The 16,957-nt window shown below is 45.4% G+C and overlaps 1 protein-coding gene across 1 annotated transcript in view; it reads right to left on the bottom strand.

Annotated features, from left to right (window-relative positions):
* The window catches only part of LOC144100046 (fatty acid synthase-like), a 64,563-nt gene that overhangs the window by 24,918 nt on the left and 22,688 nt on the right, over window positions 1-16,957 (bottom strand). The window contains 10 exon segments of the mRNA XM_077633094.1: window positions 657-899; window positions 1,656-1,899; window positions 3,015-3,368; window positions 4,388-4,743; window positions 5,911-6,030; window positions 8,596-8,925; window positions 10,286-10,495; window positions 11,327-11,472; window positions 12,524-13,748; window positions 14,721-14,894. Of these exon segments, the coding sequence (XP_077489220.1) occupies window positions 657-899; window positions 1,656-1,899; window positions 3,015-3,368; window positions 4,388-4,743; window positions 5,911-6,030; window positions 8,596-8,925; window positions 10,286-10,495; window positions 11,327-11,472; window positions 12,524-13,748; window positions 14,721-14,894 (3,402 nt within the window).

The raw sequence follows: 16,957 nt of genomic DNA, 5'->3' as shown, positions 1-16,957 counted from the left end.
AGTGACTCAGGCTATGAGACACGCCGTAGTGAAGGGCTCCGGAAATTTCGACCACCTGTGGTTCTTTAACGTGCACTGACATCACACAGCACACGGGCCTCTAGAATTTCGCCTCCATCTAAATTCGACCGCCGCGGCCGGGATCGAACCCGTGTCTTTCGGGCCAGCAGACGAGCGCCGTAACCGCTCAGCCACCGCGGCGGCCCACCACATGAAAGGTATGGCCGTAATATGACGGCGCAGTGAAGTTATTGTTATTTATCGGACCGCTTCTTGCTTCCAGCGTCGCCATAGCAATGTATATGCTGACCACAATAGCCCGCGAACTGAACACAATAATCAACTACACTTAAAATTGGTTCTAAAATGTAGGCGGAGGCCCTTTTATCGCTGTCAAACCCAGTTAATCTATTTATAGTTGCTACTACCCCTTGGATCATGGGAAAATATAATTATCTTAAACTTTTCCTACGCCCTTAACTTCTCTAAAAGTACACGAGGAAAACCTTGACCAAGAAGACGAGTAAAACCAATTCAGTGAGGCAACCGGAGGCTGAGTCAACGCGTGAACAATGCTACCCCCTAAAAAAAAGAAAGAAAAAGAACCCGGCTATTACGCATAGACAATGCTGAATTACCATCTCGTCTCCACTTACCAAAGATATGTGTAATCGTATCCACGAGGTCCCGTCTCTTGACTTTGGTCTCGTCCGGGTTTGCGGACATGTCGGCCTTGACGACGCTGCGGACGACGGGCTGCCCCTGGTTCAGGAATAGGTCCAGCACGTTCAGGCAGCTGCCGATTCGCTGGGGAGCGTAGCCGGCGAGGGTCATGTCGGCTCCTTTCGTCCGGTGCAGCACGCCAACGTCACCAATCACACCCCACTGTATGGCCAGTCCTGGGCGAACAAAGGGCTGAATTTTTGCTCTTAATCTCGCGATTTCTCTAAAGTGCGTTTGTCAAACCGTTTACCCTTATGGAGGCGCTGTAAAAATTGGTACTAACCTTTAATATCAAATAAAAGTTATAAATTTTATTCAAAGCGGTTGAAAAAATTGGTTACAAAATAAAAAATACGGAGATTGTGCATTTATTCAAATGCAGATAATGAGCGCTAGTTGGTTTCCCCTTTTCTCGTTCCTTTTAAAAGCCTCGCGATTGAACCTTTTGCATAAATCGAAAATCTGATTTCTGCGTCATCAGTGGGGCCCCGCCGCGGTGGCTCAGTGGTTAGGCACCCGACTACTGATCCGGAGTTCCCGGGTTCGAACCCGACCGAGGCGGCTGCGTTTTTATGGAGGAAAAACGCTAAGGCGCCCGTGTGCTGTGCGATGTCAGTGCACGTTAAAGATCCCCAGGTGGTCAAAATTATTCCGGAGCCCTCCACCACGGCACCTCTTCTTCCTTTCTTCTTTCACTCCCTCCTTTATCCCTTCCCTAACGGCGCGGTTCAGGTGTCCAGCGATATATGAGACAGATACTGCGCCATTTCCTTTCCCCCCAAAACCAATTATATTATATATTATCAGTGGGCGGCTTCTGCTTCACGAAGCACGCAAGCCACGCCTGTATACACTGTTCAATTTCATATTGAGCGACCATCTACACTTACAATGTGTACGAGCCAGTGATCTGAATAGGTCTATTAACTCACCGGGCAGACCGTCCGCAGACCTCCGTTCGCAGATGCGCTCCATGGCTGAGTTGGCGTAGCCGTAGTTGGCCTGCCCCACGTTGCCGTCGCCAGAGACAAAAGATGAGAAGGCGACGAAATGGTCCAGATCCGGGCAAAAGTTTCGAGAGAGTTCGTCTAGGTGCACTGTGGCGTCCACTTTTATTCTGCACACATCCTCGAAAGCCTCCGCAGTTTGATTCTCGAGCAGGGCGTCACGAAGCACCTGAAAACAAGGAGGGGGTTGGTTTTTGAAAAGTCATGTCTATATCAGTCCGTTTATCCCAGCAGAGTACACCACGTCTCGTATATAAGGCTGCCTTTTGGTGTGCGAACAACAGCCTAGAGTGCGGTTGCTACCATACACGTAATAATTTATTTACAAATGTAATGGCAGTTAGAACAAGGTCATGTCAACGTTGATGTGCAAACACACGCAGTGTACAGACAAATTCATTGTGTAGAATGTGGATTGAGGAATTTTTCAAAAAGGAAAAGTTATTTTTTTTTACCGGCCTTGTTAATAAGTTTACTGGAATTCATAACGGATCTGTGAAAGGCATAACACTCCACTGTTACTGTTTGATGTGTTTCTTCGCGATATATACTACCATAGCACATAATAATCCGAGGAATAAGCTATATGAAATGTGACATTCATCTTAGAATATCTATTGAAAGGGTGAACAAGAAGCATTAAATTGTCATTGCAAGCATCGTTTCGAAACTTATTCATTCAAGCCTGCATTATAAATGCTGAACGCCAACAGCCTGATGAGATTTAGAAAGTTATATATGAAATACACGTGACTTCTTTGAAGGGCAATCAAGCATTACTTGATAGTTGTGGTTCATGAATCTCTACCGCTAATTTCAAACACGCTAGCCATGATTTTGCCTCTCTGGAATATAGGCATCCCTTCAACAGCCTAAGAAATAGAGCCGTAATTTTCTAGGCCTGCAAACCCACGAGTCTATTATTCCTTTGTAGGTTTTAGACTGTGGGGTTTAACGTCTAGAAGCGACACACTGCCGATGAGGTAGTCTGTGTAGTTGCAGACTCTGGAATAATTTAAACAACCTGGGGTTCCTTAAAGTGCGATATCGCACAGCGCACGGGCCTCTGTGAAATTCAAATGGTCATTAGCTAACGTGTTCATAACAATGGAAAGCAAGCCAAAGTTTGCAGTACCGTGGAAGCCTGAATGTGGGAATGAACTCAGCTGTGCTGCCTTTCCCGGCGTGAAAAATTTTCCACTTCATTCTTGGAATCAGCGGAGATAGTACACATATATAAAGTGCGTCCTATTCCCACAAAGGCTCATCACAGTTTTCTCTTACCAAGGCGACGTTGAAGATTCCGCCGACAGGTCCCATGGTCGATGCTTCCTCAATTATCTGCTCAGCCCCCTGCTTCGTACTGGCGTCTGCTCTGCTCACGATGACTTCGGCCCCAGCGTTCTCCCACTTCCAAAGACATACCCGCTGATATCCGTTTTGCACTCCCGAGCGGGAGTTGAGCAGGAGCTTTCGGCAGCCGCGACCAACCATCCAGTCGGCGAGCTCCAGGCCGGAGCCGCCCAGGCCTCCGATGATGACGTAACATTTGTGTGCGTAGAAATAGGTACGCGTCACTGCTTTCACGGCGAATGGCGGCATTGGGACTGTCTCGCGAGTGTTCTCTTCCGGCCGAACCTGCGAGCAGAACTCTTAAAATTATTCAAAAGCTGACCATATACAGTATGTTTCATAAAATAGGCCGTCATAATTGCAACACCTCTGGCGCACCGCTCTTGATTTTTTTTCATAGGTAGGGGTAAATAGGAACTGTAATAGAGTGTGGTTCCTTTTTACAGTGGTAAAGGGTTGCACGTGATACAGCAGCAGCTGCGAGATCACGGAATAAAACAATAGGCAGGGATGTCGCGTGGTACGGTTAGACTTGTCATTTGTGCATTTGAAAGTGCTACCCACCCGCCGCGGTGGCTCAGTGGTTAGGGCGCTCGACTACTGATCCGGAGTTCCCGGGTTCGAACCCGACCACGGCGGCTGCGTTTTTATGGAGGAAAAACGCTAAGGCACCCGTGTGCTGTGCGATGCCGGTGCACGTTAAAGATCCCCAGGTGGTCTAAATTATTCCGGAGCCCTCCACTACGGCACCTCTTTCTTCCTGCCTTCTTTCACTCCCTCCTTTATTCTCTCTTTTACGGCGCGGTTCCGGTGTCCAACGATATATGAGAGAGATACTGCGCCATTTCCTTTCCCCCCAAAACCAATTATTATTATTAATGTGCTACCGCTCCTTCTACCAAGGTACTGTCAAGTACATTAATATCTACATTGAGAGCTAGGTAATCACAATAATCTTCCAGTTCTTCTGAGCATTTCATGTCCTCTATCTTCGCTATTGTATTTTATTTCTCTTTCGATATCTCTAGTGTTGTGCCATCGCTCGCAATAAACTTTCCTTTGTTAACAACGTTCGCTTGAGGGGTAGTACATGGCCGACGCCGAGAATTAGCAATGTGTTCTGTCCACTATGGTCCTGTCTGAACGTCTACGTCATTCGTGTAGCATTTTTCATCGTAACCTACCCAAAGCAAATACGCTCGTGGTGCCTGGCACTGTTCATGTTTTTTCGAGCTAATTTACAAGTCATACACGCGTGAAGAATGCAATATTTTGGAGTTTCTTTAAAGTGCACCCTCACTTACTTCCAGCACAACTTTCCCGATGTGCTTTCCAGAAGCCATGAAGCGGAACGCCTCCTCCGCCTGATCCCGTCTGAAGCGAATGGCGTCCAGTGGTCGCACCGCGCCGGAAGCGATGCCCTCCTGGACGAGGTCCTTCACGCGACGCTTGTCGGCTGCCATGAGCGGGCCGTCCTCGTGCAGTGAGTCCAGCAGAATTCCACAGAAGGTGACGCTCTTGAGGAAAACCGACATCCCAAGCGGGGAATCCTTGGCCAGATCGAACTTGCCAATCTCAAGAAAACGGCCGTGAGTCGCCAGGCAGCGCACGCTGGCCTGGAGCTTCTCTTCAGACAAGGAGTTGAGCACCAGGTCTACTCCTGGTGTAAAGGAAGAGGGCGAAAGCGAACGCAAGCTTACTCAAAGCAAGGCGGATAGATGTACTCCCACAGACACAAGGTCTGTTCAGGAGAAAGAGAGCAGATCTCATTGCTTGTCGGCTTTTTTGTAAGTTGCTGATTTCATTTATTTTAGTACAATAGACCAAATGCAGTTTTACGAAAGAGCTCATTAGCTGACGTGATTAGGGCCTTAAATCAATTTCCCCGAGTATTTCAATGAACAGAAGGCTATAATCACGCCAACGAAATATTGCGCCCACTAAAAAAACCGGTCGGTACGCGGGTGGACTTGAGATTGAGCCCCGCACCTGAAAAATATCATGCTGATGCTTTGACTGCTATGTTACCGATGCATCACTGCCACATTTTGGTCGGCGAAAAGTTAATATTCTTCCGCGTGCATTTTTAAGCATGACGTCATTACACGGCCGCGCGAATTCGCTAAATGCACATATCGGCTTAGAAAGGAGCCCTTTTTATCAACCACTCCTGCTACTAAGACTTTACAACAACAAAATTTTTTTGCCTACTTATCAACATGTATTTTACAGTCATTTATTTATTAATCATCAGTGATTCACGCGGATGTTTTGTGATGCACAAAATGACGGTGGACTAACCAGGGGTTTGCATCATACAAGGCTGTATTCTTTGACGTTTTTGAACAAACCTCGATTGCAGTGACGGTCACTTAACAAAAAAAAACCTAATTCAGTCTCTAGGAATTGCAAATAAAGAAAACTGAATAATTATCTTACAGCTAGCTTGGTAGATATAGGTGCCGCCGTAGTGGCTCAGTGGTTATGGTACTCGGCTGCTGACACGAAAGACGCGGGTTCGATACAGGCTGTGGCGGTCGAATTTCAATGGAGGCGAAATGATAAACTCCCGCCTACTGTGAGATGTCATTGCACGTTAAGGATCCCCAGGTGGTCGAAATTTCCAGAGCCCTCCACAACGGCGTCCCTCATAGCCTGAGTCGCTTTGGGACGTTAAACGCCATGAAACCAAAACCAAACCCTAGTAGCGAAGCATTAGTAGAAGAGGCGATATACACTGCAGAACGCCACTTCGTTGCTTCATCTGGTTACTTGATTACGTATTTTCTAAAGTCTGCTCTCATCACACTGCGGATGTCTCACTTACCCCTGCCTCTGGTTTCTCGCAGAACGTGTTCTTCGAAGGATAGGTCCCTCGAATTGGCGATGTGTCGGTCCTCCAGCTGCGGAAAGCGACACTTGAGAAACCCTCGCTTTTCCTTGGAACCTAAGGGATGAGACGCAAGGGTATGGCGTCGTATTTTTTGAACTGTCGTCAAAAAACACTGCTTTCGCTGCACAGTGCAAGCTCTTGAAGAGGGCAGTAGTGGGAAGGCCTGAACTGCAGTATGGGAAGTACTAAACATTGATTTCAGTAATGAATGAAGCATGCTGCAACGAAATCATGCGATAAAAGTAAACTATCCTCAACGAAAGCATTTAACGTCTGCACACAAAATGAAGGACCAAAACGCTGTGTGCCGTAGGTTTCCCTTGAAAGATCTCTAGAAACGTTTTGTGGATCATCGAAAATGATGCACACAAAAACCTTCTACAAAGAAAAAACAACTGGAAGCAAAAGTGAATCAACAGCATTTCCATGCAACTATTTGGTTTCAATTTAAGCAACGGACTGATAAATCTTCAGGAACTGCCTCTGGCCACAACTCGGCCTTGTCATGCTCGCTGGAATTGTTCCTAAGATATGGCAGTGGCATCACAGTATACGTGAGTAATAAGTGTCTCGCCACCTTCCATTTCATGTCATGATTATATACAAATACAAAACCAACAAGCTTAGCTTTGGAAGCCTTTGCATGCAACACGAGAGAATGCTGCCGCGCTGTGTGCTGCCCCAGCTATGGTACAAATAAACAACTTTTGGAGGAACAAGATTGGCATTATGCGGATAAACGCGGCAACTGCGCTCATTTTCAATTGGTCACTATTTTGCACAAAATTATATGCGAGAAAAGGAAAGAAAACGAGGATGGAAGTATCTGCGGCGTGTTTATAGCTATCAGAACACTAACGCTTAGAGACGTTGATGATTTAGGATGCGCGAAACGATCTTTAATAGCTCCTTAACTTCTGTACCCTGCAGATATTCAGTAAAAAATGCATTGTCAGGCTTGTCTCGGTCTAAGAGACCTCCTTGAAGACCGGTACGACGAAGCAGCGCTGACGGACGGGATGGAAGAAGGCACAGACGCATGAGCTGAACAAACAACCAAATGGTTTATTGTGAAAGAAGGGAGGGGGATATAAAGCAGCAGAGAAAGCCAAAGCACAGAAGGGAAGCAAATGAGGCACAATGATGGCGTGTCATACAAACGGGACCTATCAAATCATCACTGATTAAGAAAGGGGAGCTTCTATGGGAATAGAGCCACCGATGAATGGCTTTCACACGAGTCTTCAAATTCGTGAATGTGATAAGCCTCTGGTATCAGGCGCGAAGAATGATCACTATACTTGGCGATGATAGTGATCCGGTTCAGAAACGCCTCACAGTCTGCGCAATCTGCGGAATCAGTAACAATGTAATTTCGGCGTGACTGGTTTTCAATATATTTCGCGTGTTCGCGTTGTCGTTCATTGGCGCACCGTCCCATATGAACCAACCAGCCCGACTCAGCCCTCTCCTTGAAGACCCCTGTATTATCTCTGCGCGGTTTCTTACTCAACAAGATTATGCAACTCGCAGTCCAAACAACTTTCCTTCTCCTTTTCAGGAAGTGATACATATGGTAATGCTCCTGGCATATTCCTGTACAGTGATCAGAGATTCTAACCCATGTTATTTGAAATTTAGTTTCCTTGGGCCACATTAAATACCAAACAGAGCAAAAAACTACCCAGAGGATAGTGTAAAGAGCTTGAAATCGTGATTGAGCCCCTAGAGTTCAAAGGCGAAGCAGATGATAACAGCAAATATATATCGTGGTCTTCAACACACAAAATCGAATTTCATAATGAAAACATCTTCATAGGTCTTTGTGCAACTGATTTCGTATCAGTATTAACTACTGAGATTATTTGCCTGGTTTCATGCGATTTCAGAAATTTTTGAACACTTAAATGGCTATGTATGGCTTTAAAAATTGCTGCATTATTTTTTAGCCCAATTTTATCTTTATTGCGTTGTGCTTTTCGTTTTGTTTTATTTTTAAATTTCTACAACACTTTCGTTCTGTATTGCGTATTATAATCTTTTTTGCGTGCATTACTTCTACCGGAGCCGCAGCGTGTACGTGGCTGCAATAATTTTCTAGAAGTGACAACAGCATGAATCACGAAGTTACATGCGGTTTGTACTAGCCCAGGTTCTCAGCCGACAAATCAACTTGCCCCTTTTTTTCATTGAAATCTTCTTTTTATCTCAAGAATCGCCTCATTAAGAGAAGAATTCAGCTTCGTAGTTTCTACTTGCGGCGGTTCAGTACGTATTGATTAAAACAAATGCGAAGACAATGGTTTAAGTTAGAAGGTGGCATTGAAAAATGCTAAGGCGCCCGTGTGCTGTGCGATGTCAGTGCACGTTAAAGATCCCCAGGTGGTCGAAACTATTCCGGAGCCCTCCACTACGGCACCTCTTCTTCCTTTATTCTTTCACTCCCTCCTTTATCCCTTCCCTTACGGCGCGGTTCTGGTGTCCAACGATATATGAGACAGATACTGCGCCATTTCCTTTCCCTCAAAACCAATTATTATTATTATTATTGAGGACGATTGATGTGCTGTGCACAAGTCACCCCTGGATTAGAGGCGCTGCCCTGGCTTTGACACTCACCTACGGTGGTGAACACGGTGCATCCCATAGAGAGGGCGATGGAGATAGCTGCCTGGCCAACCCCTCCGCTCCCGGAGTGAACCAGAAGCGATTCCCCAGGCTTCATGTTACCGCGTACCAGGAGTGCGTAGTAGGCAGTGGAGTACGCCATGGGGATCGTTGATGCCTCCTCTAGTGACCAGGCTTCGGGAACCTCCCAGAGGAAGTCGGGATCCGCTGAGACTACCGTAGACATTCCCTCCGCGGGCACCAAGCCCATGACCCGGCGGCCCTGGGTGTCACGGCCCGAGAACTCCATACCAAGGAGGCAATCACGGCTGGCCATGTTGCCTGCCCGTCGAGAATGCGAAGCGCGTTGAGCAAGCTCACGTGTTTGTCTCACCGCTCAAACCAATCAGCTTGATGCTCGGTCTTTATGCTGATAACCATTTGGCGCTTTTTTAAAACACAGGCCTTCGTGATACACCTATAAGTCCTGGAAATAACCCCTAACAAGATGTTCCCGGCGTTTTGATTCATTTATTCCATACCTCAATATGGTCACAAAAGACAAAAAAATAATTTTCGTAATGGAGTTCCGCAGCGTTCCCGAATTTGGTCCAAGATCGCTTAGCATGATCTTGGCTCTTCTCGAAAGGCCGGTGCTAGAGCAATAGACGGCACGGTGTACAGCATCACATGGCCATTACACACGGTTGCACCACACCGGATACTTGGCTTTGCGCATTGTCCCCGTCAGTTAGCAATAGTTTGGAGGCAGTGGACAATTAGTCTGTAGGCACAGTGCAGCCTGTCCCTGTGTGTAACATTAAGATCTCTCTCCTCCTCCCAGAGTGTAATTAAAGCTTAGCTGTGGCTGACTTTCTTGCGGCAATTCTTCAGGACGTCGTGCATCTGCGATGGCATATGCCTTTGGCGTAAATAGCTGCTATTTTCGTGCTATATATGATATTTTTTCCAGCTATCTTTTTTTTTCTTCGCCTTTATGTACCTCAGTCCATGGGAGCAATCCTCTACCTTGTGCTGGGAAAGCACCAGCCCTTCCCTTGTTCATTCTTTCTCTCCATTACGAATGCTGAATTACGTATGCTAAATTTTGGAGAAGATGCAACATGAACACAGAGAATTAAAAAGAGAACGACAAATTTAGCATACCGAACCGACTGGCCTCGGAGCAAAAGTTACTCAATATTCAGCATTCTGAAAAACACTAGCGAAGCACAGTGCTGAAAATTCTGGAATACAGCGTTTTTTTCATTGAGCGTACTTAGCATTGTGCATTGTTATATCCCTCTTGTGTTATCCATATGACAGCTTTAAATAGTGGCGCTATTAATGTCAACGTTTCGGTGCGATAAGCTTTACATAATGTCGCAATTCTGTCCCGTTCTTTCGTTATTCAACAAAACTGAGGTTAGAAAATTAGTTTCCAGTTCACAGCACACTCAACAAAAAAAATCCCTGCGGTTGACGCCTCTTCTCTTATCGTGCTATCAAGTATTTCGGGAAATTTCCGTGTGCTAATAACAGAGCTTCCTGACCACAAGCACCCTTTGATTAGGTGACTCTGAAGGACCTGACAGTGCTTCAACAGTCTTCAGTTGCAGTAAGCTTATTAAAAAAAAATGCCGTGGACTCACTTCCCGTGGAGCGTCATCATAGAAAGCAGGGACTCGTAGAACAAGCTCACCTGGCAGAGCGTCTGGAGAAAGTTTCCCCGTGGCAAGCATGACGTCGCGGAAATTCAGCGGAGCATAGTACACGTTGCACAGCACGTTGCCGACCTCGCCAGGTGATGGTGCGTAGCGGAGAGGAGATTCGTACCACTGTAGACTTGATAGGTCGCCGCGAGTCTGTACGTTGAGGAAGGCATACTCTGTCATCCTCTTCGCAGCTCCATCTGCAACACGTATTCAGGCATTTTCTTTAGCCTCGTGTATTCCTTATTTGAAGCCTGTTTTACTACTATATAACTTTCCGTCCGTTGGCCGAGGAATCCTAGTAAACTACATAATTAACTATTCGCCGTCAAATGCATATAAAGACCCGGTGAACGACCGATGAACAATGATTGTAAGTCTTGGTCTGGCGTCCGGGTTTCGAGAAACATTTAGTAAGGCAGCGCATGCTTAGTCGACATTATGAGTGGCAAGCTACACATAAGAAGACGCATGCTTTACTCATTATCATATCGACACACTATGCATCCCAGCAGCTATGGGGCAGACCGACAACAGCTGCTTAATTGTTCACGCTTCTTCTCCAGATTTGGAAAACGTTTATCGAAAGCCTGATTTTGACCCCACCTCATGCATGTTTTAGCAAATTTTTCTTTAACCTCCTTGCCAAGCCTATTTAAAGGCAATAATCTAACCTAAAATCCTCACTCCACAACAGCCTCAGCGGCTTTATGTTATTTCCGCTCACCTTTGTACTTCCTCACATGAAGATAACACGAGTTGTATTCTGAGCTCTACTACTTAGGCTATTTAGTTTTAGCTAAAATATCATAAACTCCTGTTTCTACGCTAATCCATGCTGTTCTGTATTTAGGTTCCATCTATTCTTTCAGGAGTCTGTCTGACACGATGCGGTCATTAGGTGGCATATATTTTACCCTTCAGCAATAACTAAGACATCTTTCTATATTGGTCTCCAGCACGTATCCCGAAGGAAGCTGTTCGAATTTGTGCAATACTCAAAACATTCACGACGAAGGCGATCCACTCACGTGTCTGAGTAGCCACGTGCCTGTATGATCCCCACTGTCCATCCCGATAGACGTTCATGACCAGGTCCCTTTCCAAAATCTTTCTGAATTCTTCGCCTTCCAGCATGAAGTCAACCGGGTTTTTCTGGCTCACGTCAAATAAACATCTGTGAACGACGCCAACGTAAAATAAGCGCAGAAAGCAGGGTTTAAAAGCAATAGTTCATTTTACAGAATATTTTATATGTAATTGATACAAAATGTATATTTTAGATGTAGCAAACATCCCTCGCATTCGCAGAAAACACGGCACCTTTAGGACACCACCCCACAGAAAGGTCATACCATTCTTAAGATAAAATTCTTACGAAGCCACAAAGAGACACGAATAAGAAAATTACGGAAAATAAAAGCATGCCAGTTCTTCAGCGCCCGAGTTGGAAAATGATTACCTTCGGCAGGCGTTTCGTTAATAGATTCTGTCTAACTTTAATTTAGCTTAACAGTGCGCTGAAAGACCGATGGTACTTCTGTCGATGAGGCATGCTTCAAGAATTGCTGCTTTTGTTGCTACCTCGGCGACGCAAAAAAACAGTTTTACGCTTTCTTCGCATACACTTTTTCCCATCTCCGGTGGCCGCGAAGCACTTTGAACTTAACTGCCCTGTTCACATAACTGGCGGTTCAAATTTGTTGCTTGAGCAGCTATACGTAAGCTCCTGGAATTCTAGTATTACTGGCACATTTGTGAGTATATATTTCTTGAGTGGCTTAATCCATCTGAGATGCATTTATTAGTAGTTCTGTGAAGACGTTACGAATCACTGCGGCTCACTAACTCATTACACTTGTGCTCGTTTTGTTAAGCGAAAGTAGTCAGAAATTCAACTTTTCAGAAGATCGTTCAATTTGACACTTTTATGCGGTAACTGTATGCTAGCTTGCACTCACCAATGTCCCTGGTCAACTGCACCTCAAGATATCTCTGATGTCAGTTGGCATAATGTTGCGCTCAGCCAGTTAAGTTCCCTCTACTACCGCAAAAAGCGAAGTAGTGAAAAGAACAGATCAGCAGACGAAAATCTGGGTGCTCTTCACTCTGGCTTTTTGCACGTGCTCTATGCTTGTGACCTAAACTTCTAACCAAGATTGTGGGATGCTGGCCCTAGAACTGGCACGCGAAACCTAATTTTGTGGATAACGTTTCATAATGCATACCTTATACGGTTCACACATCTCTCCACTCGTAGGCAGTTCACCAAACCGACAATACCACTGATGCGGGCATCGTCAGCGAGCAGCCAAACGTTCTTCCCCGCCGGGTTCTTCTCGCCTTCGAAAACATTGTTCTTGAGGGTTTCAACCCAGTGAAATTCCGAATTTTTTACTCTGACCACATCTTGCTTCTCTGCCGCGGCGACCACGTTGGCTTTTCTAAGTAGCATCAACGTCGACCACTTGTTCGACTTCAGGCCCACCAAGAAAAAACCGGAAGCTCTGAATGCAGACTCTACCACTGTCCTTGCGTGATGTGACAGCGGAACTCTCCCTTCTGTAGACAACAATCTCTCGGCGGGAGTCAGGGCTGTACGGTGATGAAGAAGAACAAACCCGCCCTCACCACAGCACGTTGAAATTTGTTCAACTAAGGCCTCAAGACTGTTTCTTTCGCTAGGCACATCGCGCACGACGATCAAATCAACCTCAGGTAACTTCGCTCTTGACGTGCAGGCCAGATCCCACACAACTATCCTGGCCCCTTCCGGCAGTTGCTCCATTGCGATGGTCTCAGGGCATGGGTGGGCTATGGTGTATTCAGACTTGATCAAGACATTGGAGAGAGGGAGCAGAGAGGACACCAGAGGTGTTAAGAGCAGATCGCTTCCGTCGACGGTCAATTCCAGTATTCGCATCCTCCTCGAACTTGTATTTTCCACAGCTACGTCAAGAAGGTGCCTTAGGGAATCTTCGCTGAACAACGCTGTGTTAAGGAAGTCTTTGTCCAGGTCTTTCCTATAATTTGCTAGTGCGGACTGAACTGCGAAAGCTAGATTTGTATCAGGGCCTTTCACATTCTTCTCGATGTCGGCTAAAATCTTCAAGGTGACTTTGTCCTCGGCAGGACTTTTCAAGAACAGTTCCAGCTTTCCTTCTGCTGTCTTGCACCGGCCCTTTGTAAGTTTTGATAACTCCGATATGTTTTGGCCGCATGCCGCAAGGATGCGCCCAGCCAGCAAGTTGCATACATCAATGTAATCAAGCACGAAGCCTTCCCGTTCGTTCTCGGTGGACTCGTCGTCGATGTATGGGACAAACTTGTACTCGTCGAGACGCTGCGCGGGCTGCGCATGGCGTCTGGGAGCAATACTTGTCTTCAGGCCTAGAATGGCAATTCCTCCAGCGCGGCATGTATTGAGACAGCTGTCGTATACCGTTGGTATGCCTGCAGAAATACAAACTTCCCATAGTTCTTATTCACTTGCACAGCTCTGGCAGGCATCAAAAGGGATGGGGCAGGGGGTAATCAACAATTCGTTTGTAACTAGAAAGAGAAAACGGTTTCATTATTCAAAAGTGCCAGTAGATTGGCAAGAAATAAACGAATATAAATGTCCAATTGCTTGAAAGGACCTTCAAATAGCACCTCATTCCTGAAAGGAATTTTAGAGTTTAGTAAAGCAGAAACTTGAGAAAGATATCGTATTTGCGTGTTTTGTAGTCAGCCAACATACAGCTCTTGTGCGGCCCTAGTTCTCATCTTTGTTAATGCTCAACTTACAGAATATCACTTGACTCCTCATAGAGTTAATTAGTCACGGCTCTAACACGTGATTTCTTTAAAACAGTTTTTCGACTAATAAATTAGAACAAGCACCGGAACGCGAAGTAACTGAACACTGCAGAGAAGCATATACTTATTGGTGCAATTTGGGCTGAAGGCTGCAAATTCTACAGCAGGTTTTTTGTTCAGAGTAAAAAATTTTTGGGATTATATAAGATCCTTCCTGAAAACAAGCAGTAAAGAAACAATCACACTACATCTTAGGTGTTTAGAATGGTTTCCCAAGAAATGCGCTATTAGTACGTCTTCTGATTTGATGTTAAAACGGCTATTATAGAAGCACTAATTATGCACGTATGGTCTTACTATTCTTCGTGTCATGTATCTAACTACTCTATTACTTCAACTCCAGGTTTCACTACAGGTCTTCCGACATACGCACACACGTGTGTGCGTGCCCGCGCTCGTGTGTGAGCGTGCGTGCGTGCGTGCATGAGTGCGCGCACATCTGTACGTTCAGATACACTAAATCACAAAAACCACCATTGTGGTGGTCCTTAATGACTTAGGCGAGAAGGTGCACATTTGTTGCTTCGGCTCACACCTACCGGCGTCACGAAGGTTTCCACTCACCAGCATCTCCGCACTCTTCAACGACCCGAGCGTGAAGATCAGGGTCAATGCGACATGACTGAATCTTCACTGGTAGCCTGAATGTTTTCCTGGGGTTCGGAAACAGAGAGATCTGCAGCATACCGTCTAAAAACGTAACCCAGTTGTCCTCCCACTTGATGGTGCCACAGCAGCCTGTGCGAAGTCAACCAAAAAAAAATAGCAAGCCTTTACTCACCGCATGGGGGTCGCAGGGGGAAGCAAGAATTAGTCTATATTGAAATATAAGGAGAAAATTGCGATTTCACATAAACCACCCCATGACCAGAAACAATAATAGCGACATTAAGGAGGCTATCTTCAGCACAGTCTTCATTAAATTTGTTCTATTTTTTCAACCACCCCTCGTTGGTAGATGTACAATAGTTCCTTAAGTCCTTCAAAAGGCATTAGTATTTAGTCTTTTGCCTACCAACTCGCAGCTGATTTGCTTATAAATAATAAGAAGCATGGGAGTTGACCTAACTGTTTCTAGTCCCAAGTTTTGAAACCTCTCTGTGCGGTTTATTTTATGCCCTGTCACATGCACTGGAGTAGCGCCATTGAATAAATAAACAGCTGCAACAGCATGAATGAGGTGTATTCGTTTTGCTGCCTAGTGTAAAATACTGCGAAACTACCACTTCAACTCTCAAAAGTGGTTTTTTTTTTGCGTCTGGCTACGAAGAGCGTAGGTATCAACTGTTACGCGGATTATATTTGTTGGAACTTTTCTGCAATACTGTATGGATAGGATATGATGGAAAATTCTTGAGTAAGCGGGTGTGATAAAACACCGCGTTCAATTCCTACCCTCCGGCTTTAAAATTTCATTGAAACCCGCCGTGGTGGCTTAGTGGGTTTGGCGTTCGGCTCGTCATCCCAAAGTCGCGTCATCGAATCTCTGCTGTTGCGGGCACGTTTCAATACAGGCGAAATGAAAAATACCTCCTGTTCTATGCGACGCGAGTGCAAGGTAAAGAACACCAGTTTGCCTCATTAATCGGGAACCCTCTACTACGGCACCCTTAACAGCTCTTGATTTGCTTCTGGGTGTTAAGATCCCCATACCACCTACCACAAATATCATCACAAAAATCGAAGAACTCAGACATTTCAAGACTCTCATTTCACTCCCAAATTCTCGCTAGCAGTACAAATGTTGTCCACTCCGCAGCGCCAATACTTACCGAAAAAACAGGCTTCGGTAGTTTGCTCACGTTTGCAGAGAATCTTCATGTTTTCGGCACTGAGTGACTTCTCTGGGCTACTTTAAAGTGCCGCAAGCAAATACCAGAACAACTAACTTTCACAAAAATTGCGTGTAAGTGTCGTTAACGCAGCTAAGCTTGATTAAAAGGGTGTAAAATTTTAACCTAGTACACTAGGGTTTTAGAATTGCGATACCAAGCAGAATTAATTCGAGTAAACCGGAACTGTGGTCCGTAATAGCTAGGCCAAATGAGGCCACTAGAAAAGTGAAGGTTCTGATGTTCTGATATATTAGGGAAGCTAACAGGCAAAGAGATGATTTTAATTTTTTGGGGGGTGGGGGGGGGGTGGGGGGGATTCTAGCCGGCTGCCAGCTAAAATGCAATCACGTTCAGTACTGTGAAGTCGAGCTCATGAATGTTACTGTTCACAAAAGAACGAGCTGTGGTCTCTATTATGCCTTCATTTTGTAGTTAATGTAACCATGAAAACACTTTACAACTAGAAATATATGGTACTTAAGTTCTTAAAGATAAATTTAAAAGGAGATCGATGATGAATAAAAAGTTTCAGTGCCTGGTTGTTCCTCCATCTCGTTCCATTACCGTGCTGAAAACTGCTTGTTTTGCAGCGCATAACGTTTTGAACAATGCCTGCAATTTTCTGGCTGCGAAATTCTAGTGCCCAAAAATTTTTGTCCTATACGGAAAGGAGGCATACCATTTGGTGCGTGATTATAGTGAACACAGCGTGCGAGAAGCGGTACAGCGAAGAGGAGAAACATGAGCACCAGCGCTGCTTTTTTTTTTACTCAGAACATCCAGTTGTCCTTCTGCGTCTTAGCCATGAAGGACGCATTTAAGCACAGCTCATTGCTATTCTTTACTGCGAAGGCCATACTAGTCAACTTATGCTTCTTCTATGCTTCTTCTCTTCCCTTCCCCGTTTCTCGCGCGCTGTTTTCACTATAACTGTTGTGCTGCTTGTAACAGAAACATTCTCCAATA

Source organism: Amblyomma americanum, chromosome 8, assembly GCF_052857255.1.
Source record: "Amblyomma americanum isolate KBUSLIRL-KWMA chromosome 8, ASM5285725v1, whole genome shotgun sequence".
Taxonomy (NCBI): Eukaryota; Metazoa; Arthropoda; class Arachnida; order Ixodida; family Ixodidae; genus Amblyomma; species Amblyomma americanum.
Note: the sequence above shows the minus strand (reverse complement) of the source record. Positions and strands in the feature narration are given on the sequence as shown.